Raw genomic sequence first — 18,068 nt, forward strand, 5'->3', positions numbered from 1 at the left:
CACCCTAAGCAGAGATTGAACTGCAGCTGCAGCCTTTTGGTGGAAGGGATAATGCTCCAATCAACTGAGCCTCCCTGCCAGGGTGAAATCAGTATTTTAAAGTTCAATGACTGTATCCCACGGAAATATCGTGTACGTAAAAACATTGCTATTGTATATATGAGAAATTTATGAGTGTTCCACAACTCATTTTTACTAAAACATGTGCAATTTTTTAAATTGACTTAACAAGTACAGAAATACAAATTGTACTTCTTAGGAAATCTATATACAGTGGGGCCTTGACTTACGAGTTTAATTCCTTCTGAGACCGAGCTCGTTAAGGAGCTCGTTAACTCAAATTACTCTATCAACTCAATGCAAAAAATCGGCCAAGAGACAGCTGGTATCTCAAAAAACTCGTTAGTCGGGACGTTCGTAAGTCAAGGCCCCACTGTATATAAAAGCCTAAGCCACTGTTATGACTGGTCGACCAGTAGCTATGATGTGCACTGACCACCAGGGGGCATACGCTCAATGCAGGAGCTGCCCCCTGGTGGTCAGTGTGCTCCCACAGCCAACCTCCCATGGCCAGCCAACCTCCCCCCGCCCGGCAAACCTCCCGTGGTCCCTCACCCCATCCGGCAGGCCCCATTTCGCAGCCAGCAGACCCTGGCTGTGATCGGGACTGGGCAAGATGGCCCTGATAGGCCCTGATTGCTGGCGAGGCCTAGGGACCCCACCTGTGTATGAGTTTCGTGCACCAGGCCTCTAGTAGTAGAATGTTATGCTTTTGGACTACTGAAATGACCTTTTCACTTACAAAAGTGAATCTGGTTTTCTCAGTAGTAGGCTATCCTTGGAAAGCCTTGAGCTCTTACCATCAAAATAAGTTATTCTTAGGCATGCCAGTGTTTCTCCAAACACCTCCTTATCCCTCTCCTCTGTGTTTTCTGCAGTTGGTTCTTGTAAGTTTTGTGAGCAACCAGTTGAATAATGCTGAGGAATATGAGACTCATTCAAGATGCTTACAGTTAGATTTTCATAAATTGGAGTAATAATTTCTGTCACATATGCAGGCCAGGAGCAAAACCAGCTGCATTAAGTCTAACTCTTGTCTTAGTGCTTCTCAAATTTCTTCCATGTCATAGTGCACAAAAAGCAGGCTTTGTACAGTACCCTGCGGTTAGAGGACTCCAGTCACCCCTTGCCATGACTGGCATATTAGCTTGCTAGAGCAACATAACAAATACTACAGACTGGGTGACTTTAAAAAGCAGAAATTTATTTCTCATGATTCTGGAGGCCAAAAGTTCAAGATGAAGGTGTTGGCAGAATTGACTTTTTCTGAGGTCATCCATTCCTCCCTCTTCACATGGTCTTCTCTGTGTGTGTGTGTCTTAATCTTATAAGGGTACCAGTCATGTTGGATTAAGGCCCACCCTAGTGACCACATTTTAACTAAATTACTTTTTTTAAAGAGCCTGACTCCAAATAGTCACATTCTAAGATACTGGGGGTTAGGACATCATTGAATTTATAGGGGACACAATTCAGGCCATAACCACTGGCATTTGGAACGTGTTGGGAAGCAGTGCCTGGGACACACCGGTGACCCATTAGAAGCACATCCTCTTTTACTTAATCTTCATGACATTCCAGTGAGGTACGTAATATCATGATGGCTGTTTTACAGATGAGAACACTGAAGCCCAAACAGATGAAGCGGTCAGGGCTGGGAGACCCCACTACACTGCTTCCACCCAAGAGCAGCTATCACCAGTCGGAAACGTTCGTCTGGATTTCTCTCTACATAGGATTTGCTTAATGGAATAGAACTTTTTAAACTAAAATTTAGGGGTTTTGTCTGAAATGTTAGCATATAATCATAAACTTACATGATACAATAGTAAAAGTTAGATAGTCTTTCTCCTACAAAACACTACCTACCATATTAATTTGTTAGTATTTTGCCATTGATTTAAAGCTTTATCAAAATTTATCAATTAGGTGAAAGTTACTACTAAAGTGAAAATGTCTTACCTAACCTGAACCTCAGTAAGCCGTTTTGTCCAACTTCTGAGGATATTTTACATTCAGGACAGATTTTTACGTTTGCTGCCCTTATTTGTAAGTATTGAGGTAAATTTTCATCCGTTTCCAAATTATGCCTAAATTTTTAAGAATTGAAAGAACACTCTGTCTTATTTTTGTAAATAGGGTTGCAGGAATAACCTTTTTAAAATTCTCCCTTGCCTTCCTTTTGTAAACAGCACATATCAAAGAATGACCTCCAAAAGAAGCTGGAATGTCACTGCAATAGTTTTCTTGCTTTCGTATTCTTTACACGTAATACAGGCAGCAAACACTTTTGTTGATGAATATATATATACACACACATATATATATACAGTATAATTGTTCTCACTTTTATTTTTTTAAATATATTTTATTGATTTTTTACAGAGAGGAAGGGAGAGGGATAGAGAGTTAGAAACATCGATGAGAGAGAAACATCGATCAGCTGCCTCCTGCACGCCCCCTACTGGGGATGTGCCCGCAACCCAGGTACATGCCCTTGATCAGAATCTAACCCTGGACCCTTCAGTCCGCAGGTCGACGCTCTATCCACTGAGCAACACTGGTTAGGGCTGTTCTCACTTTTAAAACTTACATTAATAGAGCTTTAAAATTAAAGCTCATTCAATCACATTTTTTTATACAAAATGTAAGAACTTGATCACATTTAGGTAACATTTACTAGAGATCTTACCTTTATTTATTTATTTTTTTAAGTGAAAAGTACTTTTCTACATTTGCCAAATCCAATGTGATGTGTAGAAGGGGGAAATTTTGAGCAGCAGTTAGGTTGGGGAACTCCCTCGGTTTCAGAACATGGATTTATTATTTCTTTTGAATTCTTAATATCTATAATATTAGATTCTTTTACAAATGGATTTGAAGATTTTCCAAAAGAAAAGTTGGGCTCTTATTTTTGTTTTTTTAGTTCATTTGTATACTTTTATCCTTATAGCTTCCTTAGGCTAAAGTAGAGTTAAAAATAAATGTACATTTTTAAAATTCATCTCTCAATTCTAGTATGCTTAAGTGGCTTGCAGACAAATTTTTCCTATAATTTTAGCATTTGATGTGTAAAAGCATTCTCATGACAAAAATGAAGAAAAGTATTTAAATTGATCCTGAACCTATTTGTATTTTTAATCTTAGCAGCTGCTGGGGGTAGAGGCTCTTGTGTTGGAGTCTATGCTTTGACTTCAGGGGAAGGTACTTGAATAAAAAGCAGCGTAAAGAGGGATAAGGTTGCAGGGAAGAGTGAAAGGAATAGGAACTTAGTTTTGTTGTGATTTATTCATCTTATCAGTCAAGAAACAATCCTGGGAGTCATTCTTGATAGAACCCTCCTCAGTCCCCTGCCCACCCAATCCATCACCAAATTATCACTTGCACTTCAAACTCTGTTTAGAATCCATCCACTTCCCCCATCCCACAGCTGCACCAAGTCCTCTTGCCTGGACTCCTGGCAAGGCCTTTCTCCCCCTCCCCCAACCCCTCTCGCTACTGGAAGTGGTGATTTGGGCTCGCCATTATGATTGGATATTGTGTTATCATGGCAAATATGACCATGTGTCTGTTCTATTTTAAATCCTCTGCAGTTTCCCATTGCACTTAAGATCTCCAGTCTAGCTTCCTCTTGGGCCCCTTTCCCATTTATCTAAAAAAAAAAAAAAAAATATATATATATATATATATATATATATATATATATATATATATATATTTTATTGATTTCAGAGAGGAAGGGAAAGGGAGAGAAAGATGGAACCATCAATGATGAGAGAGAATCACTGATTGGCTGCCTTCCGAACGCCCCCTACTGGGGATCAAGCCTGCAATCTAGGCTTGTGCCCATGACAGGAATCAACCCCAGGACCCTTCGGTCCGCAGGCCGAGGCTCTGTCCACTGAGCCAAACAAGCTAGGGTGGCCCCTTTCCCATTTTAACTTTCAGCCACCCTGGCTTCCTTGTTGTTCCCTCCCTCCCTCCCACCCTCCATATCCCCTCCTCCTCCACCCACCCACCCAACACACACACACACACACACACACACACACACACACACACACTTTCCTGCCTTAGAGCTTTGAGGTAGGCATTTTCTCAGCCTTGAAAGGTTTCTGCCCATACTCTCTGACTAATGTCTATTCATTTGTCAGAATTCAGTGTAAGCGTCACTTCCTCAGGAAGGCCCTCCCTGACCTTCTAATCTCAATCAAGCCACCCTGTCATATCTGTGAACAGCACTCGACACACTTGGCTTAGTTTGTAACTATTTTTACATCAGGAGCTATGCCTGTCTGGTCACACTGCAGCCACAGCTCCCAGCCCAGGCATAGGGATGTGTTGTTTGAACGAACTGACCATAGGTGCAGGGTGTCTTAGAAATGCCACCTGCCCTGCCAGGGACCCAATTTCTGGCTCCAGGCTCAGGAAATGAGAGGTTGGGAGGTGAGGTATGGATGGCATTGAAGGAAGATAGAACATGGTGTGAATTAGAAGAAATGGGTCCTGTCTTAATAGCTTAGGTTTTTAACGGTGGCCATTGCCAGCAGTATTCTTTGCAAAGATATTAAAATCAGGTTCCTTTAAAACTGATTTTTCATGTATCAGCCACTTGTTTGCTGGCTGATGTGACTGTGCCAGTATTTTTAGTTTATATACGACACATATAATATGGATAATGACTCAAGATTCTAATTAAGAAGAGAAAGACTTACAGATTAATAATAAATTTATTATTTTAGTTTTAATAGAGGTCATTTTTTTTTCTTTGAAGAAACTTTAAATAGAACTTGCTTTGGATCTTCTAGTCTGTACATTTCTTAGAGTCACCAACATTGAATAATAGGATTTTAGAATCAACTGGGCTGAGGAGGTTGAGTAATTATACAGTCTCCGTTTAGAGATGATGAGACAGAAGCATCATGGGTGGTGACTTTCTCAAGGTCACACGTGGATCCCCTGGTGAAGCAAAGCTGGAATCTGACCAGATTGTCTGGATTACAGACCAAAACAGGCCGCGTTGCTTTCTGCTCCTGTGTGTACCTTTAACATAAAGTGAAGCTTCAAGCCAGCAGTTTTTCAGTACTGATGAAATCATTATTGTTCTGTGATCTTTTCTAAAGACAAATCTTACCATTTGCCCTTCAGAGAGCCACATAACCCCACCTTTGACTGCAACAGAAGCTACTGAGTCAGGGCCAGACCCAGCTGGCGCTCTGCAAATGCGCTAAGTCCAAGCAGTCGGTTGTTACCCTCAGCTAATGAAAGGGAAATGGGTGTCTGTAAGGGCCTGGTAACGCATTTATAGTGGACTGTAGAATGCTTCTAATAATATGTACTTAAATATGGGTGTGCCTGATGTTTGGCACATTCGTTTCAAGCCAAATAACAAGTCACACTCAAGAGCCAGGATAGGCCCAGCTGGGAGGCTGCCCTAGTTTCCTGAGCGTGACCTGGCTGAGTTCCCTGCCTCCCTGGCAGAGCAGGCATTTTCCCCCAGCCTCCCTTCCCCTGCTGGCTTAAACCTCAAGCTGGGAGCAGAGTATTCAAGTCTGACTAGGTCTCCAGACAAAACACAAAGTGAGAATAAAGAGAAAGAGCCATAGGGCACCCAGGTCTTTCTGATCCCTGGATCTCAAAGAGAGCAAACCCCATTCACTCTGTTTTGTTGGTGTTTCTAGTGTAACAGTGTCACTTGCTCTAAACAAGAAACAGCTCCTTATAATGCCAGCCTTTCATTTGTCACGTTGTTACCAACACTGATGTCGTGGAGTCAGAGAGACCTGGGCCCCATACCAGCTCTGCCACTTGCGTGCAACTTGTTGCAGGCCCCAGGACCGCTCTGGCCCTCGGGTTCCTTTTCGGTAAAATGGGGTTGCTGTGATGACGGAGATCAGGGGATTCTCATAGCTGACGCTCAGGAAGTCAGAAGGGAGTTTTATTAATATCAGCTAGCTGAATGAATGACCGCAGGCTGTCTCCTCACCCGGAACAGGAGGAGGTTGATCCCATCGGTCTCTCCAGCCCTTCTCAGCGGGGACAGTTCTGAGGGTCCTCACTCCTAGACATTCTTGAGTCCTGGGACTCTCGTCCCCCGCCCACACAGCCCTTCCATTGGCTCCGTTCTCGGCAGCGAATGCCACCGCCCCTCCCCCACTCCCGACACCCTCTTTGTCCTCTCACTTCTCCAGCCGCCGTGCAAGCCGCCGATTTCGGAGTTCCCAGGCGTAATTCGTGCCCATTGCCCACAGGCTGGCTCTAGGGGCGGGCTTGTCGCAGGAAGGGGGGGCGGGAAGGAAGGAGGGGAAGGGGGAGGACCACGAGCTTGAGTCCAGCGTGGGGCGCCCGGGCCGCGGGTCTCCCGGTAGGAGAGTGAAGACAGCGTAGAGACTGTCCCGCCAGCTTCGGCAAACTTCTTGCCCAGCCCCAGCGCTTTCCGCCCAGCGCTCGGAGAGACCGCGGAGCAGGATGGCGGCCTCGCCGCCGGGAAGGGCACGCTCTGCGAACCCAGGCACCGGCAGAGAGCCGGGACCTCGGGCTCCGCGTCCCCCGCCAGGCCGGGTCTCCGGCCCACAAGCGGAACCCGGCACCTAAGGTGCCACGCCTTCGGGCACCACCCAGAGGACTGGGCGGGCCCGGGCTGCCCCGAGCCGGCGATCGCAGGGTAATGAGATGCTAATGAAGCGCGAACAAAGCTCCCGTGGAAGCCCACCCGCAGAACTCCCCGGCCGGAGGACCCGCGCCGCCCGCCACCCCGCTCTCCATCCGCGCTCTCCCTCCGCGCCTCCGCCCCCTCCCCCGCCCCCGCCCTCCCACCCGGCCGGCAGGAAGCGGCCCCACCCGGCTCCGGAGCCGCGGGTAAGTCGTCCAGCTTAGCCAGCTGTGCACCCCGGCCCGCGGTGGGGTGGGGATGTGAGGGGGGGTGGCTTCTGGGGAAAAGGGGTCCTGGGCGCGCGGACACCCCTCCTGGCCGGTCCCACCCGGCTTCCCTCGCCCCCGCCCCGCTCAGCCCGCTCCAGACTTTCCCGTCCAGAGTGAGGGTGCCCCCCTCCCACCTACCTCCCCCCCACCCCCCACCCCCCACCCCCCGCCGCGGTCCGGCTCCTCTCCATCCTCCCGGACCTCTTGAGCCCTCGCACATCCCCAGTCCTGGCGCTTCCAGACTCGGTCGCCCCTCTGTCTCCCGGGCGCCTTACATCCTCCTCCCGCGAGAGACCTTTGCTCTCCTGACCTCCTGCCAGCCCCGGCCCAGGACATTTGCATCGGACAACTTGAGTCTCCCTCCCTCGCTCGGCCGGGCCCGGCCCGCTGGTCTCCGGCTGGGACCCGTGGAGCGGCCGGCAGGGGCGAGAGGGGTGTCGATCCATCCCGGGGAACTGCGCCCATCGAGGCCACGCACCTCTCCTCCCTCCCCCAGCGGCAGCCCCATTCTCCGCGCCCTCCCCTTCCTCCAGGCCCCAGCGTGAGAAAGCCCCCTGGTCACTCCTCAGTGTGCGTGGGGCCCGAGCTAGGGAAGGGGGACAAAGGGAGGCCTTGTTTGGGGAAATTCCTAGGAGAGCACGCCTGAGCCCACAGGGGATGCGGGTGGGAGGAAGCTGGGAGGGGGAACCAGGCTGCTGTGGCCCCCAGGCCGCCCTGGAGGCCCGCTGGAGAAGACAGGTCTCACAGGGGAAGTGTCTTTGACCGCAGTGAGTCAGAAGTACACCCCGTGCTCCCTCACCCTGTCAGCTGTAACACCAACATCCTCCGCTGTTTGTGAGGCATTTTGGGTGGTGGGAAGTGGAACCTTCACCCTTACAGACGCCTCCGCCCTCCCTCAGGAGGGACTCACCCGCACTAAGAGGAAAAACTTTGCCCCTGGTGTAAGGCACACCCCACGCCCACGTGGCACTGAGGCCATCAGGGTCACCTGGCACCGGGAGGCGTGGGTTAAGGTGGGGGAGTCTGTGTGCCCAGCAGCTGGGGTTGCAGGTGTATGGTCTGCCCCACAAGGAAAGCGCTCCTGGCTAACACGCCCTGTCCATGTCTGAGAAATTTCCCGACTCTCCGCTTTCTGCCCTGTGGACCCCAGGGATGGAGCCGGGCTTGGAGATCCCTGGTCAGGGGCCTATGAGCTGGTGGCTCCTTCGCCTCTTGGTGCCGTCTGTGCACAGGACTGCTGATTTTTCATTCCCAAATTTGGCCGCTTTCACTTGGAAGGGAGAGCAGCTGTCTATAGAGCAGACTGGGAGTGGGCTGGGAGAGAGAAGCAGAGCCAATCAGGGGAGGACCTGGCCTGCTTTCCTCTCCTCCCCTGCCCTTTCCCTTCCTCCATTTTCTAGCCTCCCCTCCTTCTCTTCTCTCCTCTCCAGCATCCTCTGCTTCTGTCCAGCTCCTCCCTTCCCTGAGGGATCCAGGGGCCTCCATGGCCTCACCCACGTCCACCAACCCAGCACATGCCCACTTCGAGAGTTTCCTGCAGGCCCAGCTGTGCCAGAGTGTGCTGAGCAGCTTCCAGGGGCTATGCCAGGCCCTGGAGCTGGAGCCTGGTGGGGGGCTGCCCCAGTACCACAAGATGAAGGCTCAGCTCAACTACTGGAGTGCCAAGTCGTTGTGGACCAAGCTGGACAAGCGAGCAAGCCATCCCGTCTACCAGCAGGGCCAGGCCTGCGCCAACACGAAGGTGAATATGTGGTCCCTGGGATGGGGCTTGGAGAGCGGGGACAGTCAGAGGGGAGATGGGATGCTACGCCCACACTGTCTTGTGTGTTCACAGTGCCTGGTGGTGGGCGCTGGTCCTTGTGGTCTGCGGGCTGCTGTGGAGCTGGCGCTGCTGGGGGCCCGTGTGGTACTGGTGGAAAAGCGCACCAAGTTCTCTCGCCACAATGTGCTCCACCTCTGGCCCTTCACCATCCACGACCTTCGGGCACTCGGTGCCAAGAAGTTCTATGGGCGCTTCTGCACGGGCACCCTGGACCACATCAGTGAGTGACACCTGGCGGCCTGCATGGGCTGTGAGCCTGAGTTAGAGACAGCCCTGTAGGGGTCTGCTGGGCCAGCCAAGAGGCAGAGTGGACAAGATTCAGATCATCTGGGTGACCTTCAGGACTCAGGTCCTTTATCTGTAAAATGGGCAGTTGGATGGCGTGATCTTTAAGACTTCCAGCTCTGACCAGGCGCAGACTGGTGCCTGGGGAGGCTCTGTGGTCCTGGGTCCCTGTTCCTAATGTCCTCTCCCTTCTAGGCATCCGGCAGCTTCAGCTGCTTTTGTTGAAAGTGGCATTACTGCTGGGAGTGGAGATTCACTGGGGTGTCGCTTTCACTGGCCTCCAGCCCCCTCCCAAAAAGGGTAAGTACTTCTCTGCTCCTGAGAACCGCCTTCTGCCAAGGACATCTTGACATGTGGAAAAAAAGGGAGCTGAGTCTCCCTTTCTAATAGTGTGGCCTTGTGCCAACTGCTCAGAGCCTCACTCTGAGCATCTGTAAAATGGGAGTAGTATTCCCTTCCCTCCCTACTTTCCATAGGAAGTTGTAAAGGTATTTTGACAATGTATCATTGCTTTCTAAACCATAAAGCCCTTTTACACATTTATTTAATTATGTCACTGGCTTGTCCTGGGAATATAGGGGCCCCTTTAGATTCCTACACCTTTGTGCCTCTCACGCCCTTTGCCTCAGGGAGTGGCTGGCGTGCCCAGCTCCAGCCCAATCCCCCTGCTCAACTGGCCAGCTATGAATTTGATGTCCTCATCTCTGCTGCTGGAGGTAAATTCGTTCCTGAAGGTGAGTGATCCCTTTCCTAGAAGTCGTCAGCATCTTGAGCTTCTCCTGGGCCTTCCTAGGCTGTTCCACCCCTCATCGTCCTGCCACTGCGTTCCTGCCCCCACCTCTAGGCTTTACAGTACGAGAAATGCGTGGCAAACTGGCTATTGGCATCACAGTCAACTTTGTGAACAGGCGCACCGTGGAAGAGACACAGGTGCCCGAGATCAGCGGTGTGGCCAGAATCTACAACCAGAGCTTCTTCCAGAGCCTGCTCAAAGCCACAGGTCAGGGCCCTTCTCTGTCATGGGCGGGGGGGTCCTCTCCCTGCCTGACTGTGGGCTGCCTCCCGCTTCTCCTGCCCGCCCAGACCTGTCCTCCGTCCAAGGAATCTTGGCAGCAAAGAACCGGTGCCCCTGGGAGATGCAGCAGGCACAGCCCCACTTTGCTATCCAGCACGACAGGCCTTGGAAATCTCTCACAGAATGGGTGGGATTTTGCTTGGTGCTGTCTTATATATGCTTTAATATATAAGCTATATAAATTCAAAATGAAATTGGTACTTCAAGAAGATGCCCCATGTTTATTTTGGTTTGGCACTGCCACACCCCGTGGGGGCGTGCCCACCCTAGTTCAAGAAACCAGGCTGTCATCCAGAAGCATGTGCCCACGTGTTGCAGGTCTCCCAGCTGCTGCCCCACCCACGTTCCTCTCTTTGCTCTATGCCCTCCGGCCTCCCTGGCCTGGGACAGATGGTCTGTTGTGCCATCAGAACTCATGGGCTCCTGTGTGGGGGGCACTCACTGGAGTCAGAGAGGTCGGGCATGGCTCCAGTGTTTGGAGAGGCGACATATAAAAGGAGGAGACACATGTCCTGCCCCCTGCCCTGCCCCCAGGCATTGATCTGGAAAACATTGTGTACTACAAGGACGACACACACTACTTTGTGATGACAGCCAAGAAGCAGTGCCTGCTGCGTCTGGGGGTGCTACGTCAGGTGAGGCCAGGCCCAGGTAGGAAGGGGCTAGGTGTGGGCCCTGGGAGATGGAGGCCAGGCCGGGACATAGTCTGCCTTACCCTCCACCCCTAGCGTGGAGAGCCTGTCCTGTCTCTGGCCTGACCTTTCCTCCACCTTAACGAGCTCCTCTCCCCTGGGATTGCTGGTAATCTGAATCCTACTCTGGGCTAAACCCCTGACACCAGCCACAGGACTACAGCAGTCAGCTCCCTGAGGGCAGGGGCTCTGTCTCTGCCTCTTTTGTTTGCTGGTTATTCCCAGTACCTAGAATGGTGCCTGGGTTGTGTACGTGCCCAATAACTATTTGCTGAAAGAACTAATCGAGCACCTATTATATGCTAGGTACTGTGGTGAGAGCTTTATATGCATTGCATTTTCTCACCTAATTCCCACGAGGATTTGAGAAGTTTGGTGTACTCTTTCTAAATGATGGAAAACTGAGGCTCTCAGAAATTCAGTGACTTGTCTAAAGCAAGTGTATGATAGCAGCAATGGTTCTGGGCTCAGGAGCAGGGTGAGTTCTGAGGAAGGGGCGTGAGCCTGGGAGGCAGGACACTCAACATGCTGGGCCCGGCTCAGCCTTCAGCTGCTGTGCAGTCCGGGGAAGCCCTTCTTGGGGCCTGAGTGTGTATACCTTCTACACTCAAGGGGACAGGGCTACCCAGCTGACGTCGGTTCTGATCTGCTGGCCTTGCAGGACTGGCCAGAGACGGAGCGGCTGCTGAGCAATGCCAACGTGGTGCCTGAGGCTCTGCAGCGCTTTGCCCGGGCAGCTGCTGAGTTCGCCACCCATGGCAAGCTCGGGAAGCTGGAGTTTGCCCGAGACGCCCGAGGGAGGCCTGATGTCTCTGCTTTTGACTTCACAAGCATGATGCGGGCAGATAGCTCCGCTCGCGTGCAGGAGAAGCATGGTGCCCGCCTGCTGCTGGGGCTGGTGGGGGACTGCTTGGTGGAGGTGAGGAGTCAGGGTTCCCTGAGTGGGGGAGGAGGAGGGGCTTAATGGTGCTTAGAGAGACAGGGACTCCTTTAAAGGAGGCACAGGGGTTCCATGGTTGAGTGGGGGGGAGGTGGGGGGAGTTTGCCTGTTGTGGGAAGGAACCCCCTCTGCTATGACCTGGGGAGCATCTGGGCTTGGACACTCCTGTGGGACTCTGAGCTGCTTCCTATCCTTCTGACCCTGCAGCCCTTCTGGCCCCTGGGCACTGGAGTGGCCCGGGGCTTCCTGGCAGCCTTTGATGCCGCCTGGATGGTGAAGCGGTGGGCAGAGGGCGCTGAGCCCCTAGAAGTGTTGGCAGAGCGGTAAGGCCTGAGTTAGGGGGTGGAGCAGGAAAGGGCTAGCCATAGGACGGACTGCAGGGGGGTTGGGGGGCGCTGGTGGAGGGAGGGGAGTGTTGGATGAATAGATGGGGGCCTGGACAAAAGAGAGGGGTGCTTGCTGATGGGTGCACTCTGACTCATGTCCCTGCCCCCCACCTTTACCCCTCCCACCCCAGTGAGAGCCTGTACCAGCTCCTGTCACAGACATCCCCGGAGAACATGCACCGCAACTTGGCCCAGTATGGGCTGGACCCAGCCACGCGCTACCCCAACCTGAACCTCCAGGCTGTATCCTGCAATCAGGTCAGCATCCCTGGCACCCTCACCAGACTTCCTGGGGGGCCCCCTCCTCCAGGGCAGGCCTTTCCTCCAGACCTGCGCCGTCCTACCCCAGAGTTGGCCCTACCCCAGGAGGGTCCACCCGCCTTGAGACCTGAAATGGCTGCCGTAGGTGCGAGACCTGTATGACGTGATGGCCAAGGAGCCCGGGCCGAGGAAGAAGGACAGCACCGACGCGGGGAAGCCTGACAGTGGTGAGCAGGCCTTCCTCCCGGGCATGTCCAAGATCTTTACCAGCCAGCGAGGCCAAGCACCCATTACAGAACAGCTGCCACCTCAGCCCGGGGCAGGCACTGGAGCACTGATGGTGGGCAGGTGGGGGCGTCTGGAGCGTGGAGGGAGGGGCAGTGGAGCCCTCAGCAGCAGCTGTTGGCCAGTGTGTGGAAGTTTTCAGAACCTCAACCACTACTTCCACAGCAGCTGAATGGCTGCCATGCTGCCCTGTGCTCGGCTGCTCTGCCTGACCCCTCCCAGCCTTGCAGACTCCAAGCTCACCCCTTTTTGAGCCTCTGGGCCTCCCTTGCCCCTCAGTTCATAGCCTGCTGCCGTCCATGTGGCTAGCAGTGATTTCCCCTTATCCATGCCCTCACTTTATTCCAGAAAGGGGTTTGTTTGTTTTTATGGGAAAATTGGGATGAAGGAGGTACTGCTGATGGTGTCAGGTTGGTGCCCTAGTAGGGGCGGGACCCTGCCTCCCTCTTCCTACCAACTACACCCTAGCAGCGGGCTCTCTGCGAGCCCTGGGGTCTTGGGCACAGCACACCCTCTCCTCTCCCAGGGTCAGCGGGCACACAGGAGGAACTGCTACGCTGGTGCCAGGAGCAGACGGCTGGCTACCCTGGTGTCCATGTCACCAACCTTTCTTCCTCCTGGGCCGATGGGCTGGCTCTGTGTGCCCTGGTGAACCGGCTGCGGCCCGGCCTGCTGTGAGTTGCAAATGAGGCTCAGGGGTCCCTGGCAGACCACACCTCTCCTTCACACCTCTGCCCCTCCTCTACTTCAGGCAGTGTGGAGTGGTGGGCAGATCACTGTGCGGGAGTTAGCACACCCAGCTGAGTCCCAGCGCCACCACTTGCCCAAGTCACTTCCCCTCCCCAGGGGTAGTATTCCTGCCTGAATCTGCTTGCCCTCCTGCCTGAGAGTCTTATAAAAATCAGATGCATTCAACAGGGGCAGCTCTGTGAGTGGTAGAGATCCCCAAGCCAGAGCTTGCCTGGGATCGTGGTGGTGGTGGTGGCGGCAGTATAGCACAGAAAAGAACCCTTCCGCCTTCTGCCTTTGCACTCCCCCAGCCCTTCCCACTGTCCCTATACCTACCATCTCCCGCTCTGATGGGGCCAGGTTCTGGTCTCCCATTGGCTTCTCTCCTGATACCCACAGGGAACCCTCAGAGCTGCAGGGAGTTGGGGCTCTGGAAGCGACTGGCTGGGCGCTGAAGATGGCAGAACACGAACTGGGCATCACACCCGTGTTGTCCGCACAGGCAGTGGTGGCAGGAAGTGACCCACTGGGCCTCATCGCCTATCTCAGCCACTTTCACAGTGCCTTCAAAAGCATAGGCCACAGCCCAGGTGAACTGGAGGGTGGGACGAGGAGGGGTGTGTGCATGTGTGTGTGTGTGTGCGTGTGTGTGTGTGTGTGTGTGTGTGAGAGAGAGAGAGAGAGAGAGAGAGAGAGAGAGAGAGAGAGAGAGAGGAGGATGCCTTCTGAGGGACAGCCTGGGAGAGGTGTTCCTTTGGGCTGGAGTGTGGTTGGTCTATTCTGGGGGCACAGTATGGCCCATCTACCCTTATACCCCGACTCTCCCTGCAGGCCCCGCCAGCCAAGGCGTCCTGGGGACCTCCAGTGCTGTACTGTTCCTTGGCAAACTGCAGAGGACCCTGCAACGGACCCGGGCCCAGGTGGTCTGGGCAGTGGTTCCCAGTGGGGGTCACTGGGGTGATGGGGGAAGGGGAGGACTGGTGGTGCAGAGCCCCATGCTGAGTGTAGGACTTGTTACAGGAAAACGGGGAGGATGCAGGTGGCAAGAAGCCACGCCTGGAGGTAAATATATGCAAGGGCTGGACAGTCTCCTGTCCCATGTTCCGGTCCCTTTCCCGGGACACTTCCCCATGTTCTGTGCCCCCATGTATTGCTCCCCCCGCCCACCCCTCTGTAGTCTCCCTTCCCTTCCCTTCCAGCCCTTCCTATTCATCTGCACACATCCACTCCCCAGCTGATCCTGCCTCTACCTCTACCTCCCGGCTTGAACACTTACCTCCTTAGGTAGAGGCCAAGTCCCCCAGTACTGAGGAGCCACCTGTCCCAGAGGCTGGTGTACCCCTGACACCCCCCTCACACCAGGAGGTGAGAATGGGGCCTTGCCTGCAGGCAGAGGCTTGGGGTCAGGGAGGGGGTTTCAGGGATAGGGGAGAGCTTTCCAGCTAACCCTGTGGCACGGGGATGGGTGCAGGCTGGTGGTGAGGACCTGTGTGCACTTTGTGGGGAACGCCTCTATATCCTGGAACGCCTGTGTGCCGACGGCCGTTTCTACCACCGGAGCTGCTTCTGCTGCCATGTCTGTGAGGCCACACTGTGGCCAGGTAGCTACGGACAGCACCCAGAAGATGGTGAGTGGGCTCAGGAGGCCCCGAGAGGGGCTTTGGGCGTGGCCTGCCTGGAGGCAAGGAGTTGGAAGGTGGAGGGGAATTGGAGTGCTGGGCATGAGGTGGAAACAGCCTCAAGATGGCACTTGGTTCCCTGAGCTCATATCTCTGTCTCCTCCAAAGCCCCAAATGTGGGGTTCTAAGGAACCAGGAGGCTACCGGAAGTTCACCCGCAAACCCAGAGTCCTATCACCCCACCTCCCTGATAAATGGAGCCCCTGGGCATGTGCTGCCTCCATCTGATGCCTCCCCCCCTCTTGCCCTCCCCAGGACATTTCTACTGCCTCCAGCACCTGCCCCAGCCACGTCACACAGAGGAGGGCAATGACAGAGGCCCCGGGAGTCAGGTAAAAGCTGCGAGTGGTGCTGGGGGCGGGAACATGAACAGAGGACTTTAAGCATTAAGCCCAGAGGACTTTGCCGGGGGTAACTGAATGTTCCCCACTAGAATGTAGGTAGGGATTTCCGTTGTTTCACTTACTGCTGCAGCCCAAGTATTCAGAGCACTGTCAGACACTGTCCAGTAAATGAATGAATTCCAGGGCCCACATTTGTCTAAAGGGGTAGCCTCAACCCTGCACTGGGCACATCACTGACCAGACCACACGGTGGCTTTTCTAGGACCTCCCCATGCCATCCGGCCCCTCGACTCCCGTGGCCCCCCAGGAGGGGGCCAGTTCTGTCCCAAGCCCCAACCAGCCCACCCGTCGGCCGATCCGCCTCTCCAGCCCAGAACGCGAGAGGCTGTCCTCCCTTAATTTGACCCCTGACCCGGAAATGAAGCCTCCACCCAAGCCCCCCCGCAGCTGCTCTGCCTTGGCCCGCCAGGCCCTGGAGGGCAGCTTCCTGGGATGGGGAGTGCCAATCCAGAGCCCTCAAGGTAACTGCTCTGCCCGGAGATGCTGACCCAGGTGGGAATGGCAGGTGGTGCTGGGATTCCCGGAGGGGCATGCTGGGGAAGGGAAAGGGAGATTGGGGATCCCAGGTCATGTCTTCTTCTCTGCTCAGCTCTTATGGGCATGGAGAGGGAGGAAGAAGGGAGCCCCTCCTCCAGCGAAGAGGAAGAAGAGGAAAAGGAGGACGTGGCTTTGGACTCAGACATGGAACAGGTGCGTGGAAGAAACCTGTCCCCGTTCTGCTCGCGCCGCCCCACCCCCGGCCACAGGAGAAACCCACAGCTGTTCATGCCTCCGAACCCTGTTCTCGGAAGGCCTTCTCACCCAGTCTGACTCTTTCATGGCTCTAAGCTTCCATCTTTTCTACAAGAACTCACCTCCCTTCCAGCCCAGGTTCCTTTTGGCCCCTTCCAGACCAATCTTCCCCAACCCCTATCCACCAAGAGGCCAGGCCCTGCCCCTGACTGGTTTGACCCGCCATAGGCTCTGCTGACCTTCGCCAAGAACTCAGGCACCATGGACAAGTACCCCACCTGGCGGCGGACCCTGATGCGCCGCGCTAAGGAGGAGGAGATGAAGAGGTTCTGCAAGGCCCAGGTGGGACTAGGGCTTCCCAGTTCTGATGGGCTCAGTGTGAGGCTGGGGACCAGAGCTGCGCCAGTGCTCCGTTCTTGAACAATCCAGACTTCCGGGTCTTGTCTTGTCCTCCTCAGAGCATCCAGCGGCGACTAAATGAGATTGAGGCTGCTCTGAGGGAGCTGGAGGCCGAGGGGATGAAGGTGGAGCTGGCCTTGAGGAACCAGAGCAGTGAGTGAAGCTGGGGCAGGATAAGCTGGGGAACCCCTTTGCTCTGGCACTGTGTACAGCTCCCAGCGATCCCCCAACCCCTGGGCTCCGGCCCACAGCAGGTCCCATTCCTCATGCTCAGGACTCCTATGGCCCTGGTGGGAGGCCTCCGGACCACCCGTTCCTCTTCTTTCTCATCAGGTTCCCCAGAACAGCAAAAGGCCCTGTGGCTAAAACAGCTGCTACACCTCGTTGAGAAGAAAAACAGCCTGGTGGCTGAGGAGGCTGAGCTCATGATCAAGTAAGGGACATGGGGAGGTGACAGTGTCATATGAGCCAGGCCCAGCTAGGTCCTTGGGCACCATGGACGCTGTGCCCCCTCTATCCCTGCCCTCCACAGGGTGCAGGAGCTGAGCCTGGAGGAGAAACAACTGCAGCTGGACCAGGAGCTTCGAGGCTACATAAACCGGGAAGGTATGCAGGATGTGGGGAGAGGCAGACATCATGGGGCTGGAGTTTGTAGGAGCCTGGTGACCTCAGTCCTCTAGTCAGAGTCCCTCCAACTCGAGGACGCCAGAGGGACAGCAGCCCCCACTCTGCCTGCAGTTCCATCAGAGCTGTGCATTTGGGCTGCCGCTGGGAAACAATGCTAGAAAACCACTGGTGCTGACCACCCTAATTTACAGATTAGGAAACAAAGGTCAGGTTGTAGAAATCACACAGGCCAGGATGAGGCTGTGCCTCTCGCCTCCCGGCCGTTCTCTAAGCTTCGTCTTCTCCCTTCAGAAAGCCTAAAGACAGCTGCCGACCGGCAGGCCGAGGAGGGGATCCTGAAGAAGCTGGTGAGTGTGGTGAACCAGCGAGACGCCCTCATCCGCTTCCAGGAGGAGTGCCGGCTCAGCGAGCTGGCATCAGGGCCAGAGGCCCAGGGCTAGAGGAGGGTGTGCTACCTGCCTTCCTCCTAAAAGACCATCCCACCCAAGGACAGTGCCACCCTGCTCATCTGGGCTGCCTGGGAGAGGGCCTCACTGTTGACAATAAAAACGTATTTGCCACCCACAGGACTGAGGCTGCCCGCAGATGGGAGGTGGGGTGTGTAGGGAGAGCAGATGTGTAGGAAGGAGCCTGAAGGTCTACACCAGTGATGGCAAACCTTTTGAGCTCGGCGTGTCAGCATTTTGAAAAACCCTAACTTAACTCTGGTGCCGTGTCACATATAGAAATTTTTTTGATATTTGCAACCACAGTAAAACAAAGATTTATATT

General features: G+C 54.0%; 1 protein-coding gene across 2 annotated transcripts; it reads left to right on the top strand.

The window, feature by feature from the left end:
* Positions 1–6,389: 6,389 nt before the first annotated feature.
* MICAL1 (microtubule associated monooxygenase, calponin and LIM domain containing 1) lies at positions 6,390–18,037 on the top strand. Of its 2 annotated transcripts, XM_059700749.1 has the most exons (26): positions 6,390–6,918; positions 8,412–8,722; positions 8,816–9,023; positions 9,284–9,388; positions 9,718–9,822; positions 9,933–10,088; positions 10,698–10,798; positions 11,517–11,774; positions 12,003–12,118; positions 12,313–12,439; positions 12,588–12,669; positions 13,254–13,401; positions 13,856–14,046; positions 14,288–14,376; positions 14,477–14,518; positions 14,741–14,821; positions 14,928–15,084; positions 15,391–15,467; positions 15,742–16,000; positions 16,129–16,229; positions 16,500–16,613; positions 16,730–16,823; positions 17,004–17,103; positions 17,203–17,276; positions 17,589–17,644; positions 17,865–18,037. In XM_059700749.1, exons 2-26 carry the CDS (start codon positions 8,465–8,467, stop codon positions 17,868–17,870), a joined length of 3,105 nt encoding a protein of 1,034 aa, XP_059556732.1. In that variant the 5' UTR covers positions 6,390–6,918; positions 8,412–8,464; the 3' UTR covers positions 17,871–18,037. The 2 variants fall into 2 exon arrangements, with proteins under 2 accessions (XP_059556732.1, XP_059556731.1); XM_059700748.1 differs by lacking the exon at positions 17,865–18,037 and having other exon boundaries at positions 6,391–6,918; positions 17,589–17,863.
* The last annotated feature ends 31 nt before the right edge of the window (positions 18,038–18,068 follow it).

This window comes from Myotis daubentonii, chromosome 6 (genome assembly GCF_963259705.1).
Source record: "Myotis daubentonii chromosome 6, mMyoDau2.1, whole genome shotgun sequence".
In the NCBI taxonomy this organism is placed as follows: Eukaryota; Metazoa; Chordata; class Mammalia; order Chiroptera; family Vespertilionidae; genus Myotis; species Myotis daubentonii.

What these genes read in the sequence shown, in the direction of transcription:
- MICAL1 (XM_059700748.1), top strand. Translation starts at nt 8,465, where the DNA reads ATGGCCTCACCCACGTCCACCAACCCAGCACATGCCCACTTCGAGAGT. An exon ending in AGGTAAATTCGTTCCTGAAG is followed by an intron (nt 9,823 to 9,932) that starts GTGAGTGATCCC and finishes CCCCACCTCTAG; the next exon opens with GCTTTACAGTACGAGAAATG. An exon ending in TGCAACGGACCCGGGCCCAG is followed by an intron (nt 14,377 to 14,476) that starts GTGGTCTGGGCA and finishes GACTTGTTACAG; the next exon opens with GAAAACGGGGAGGATGCAGG.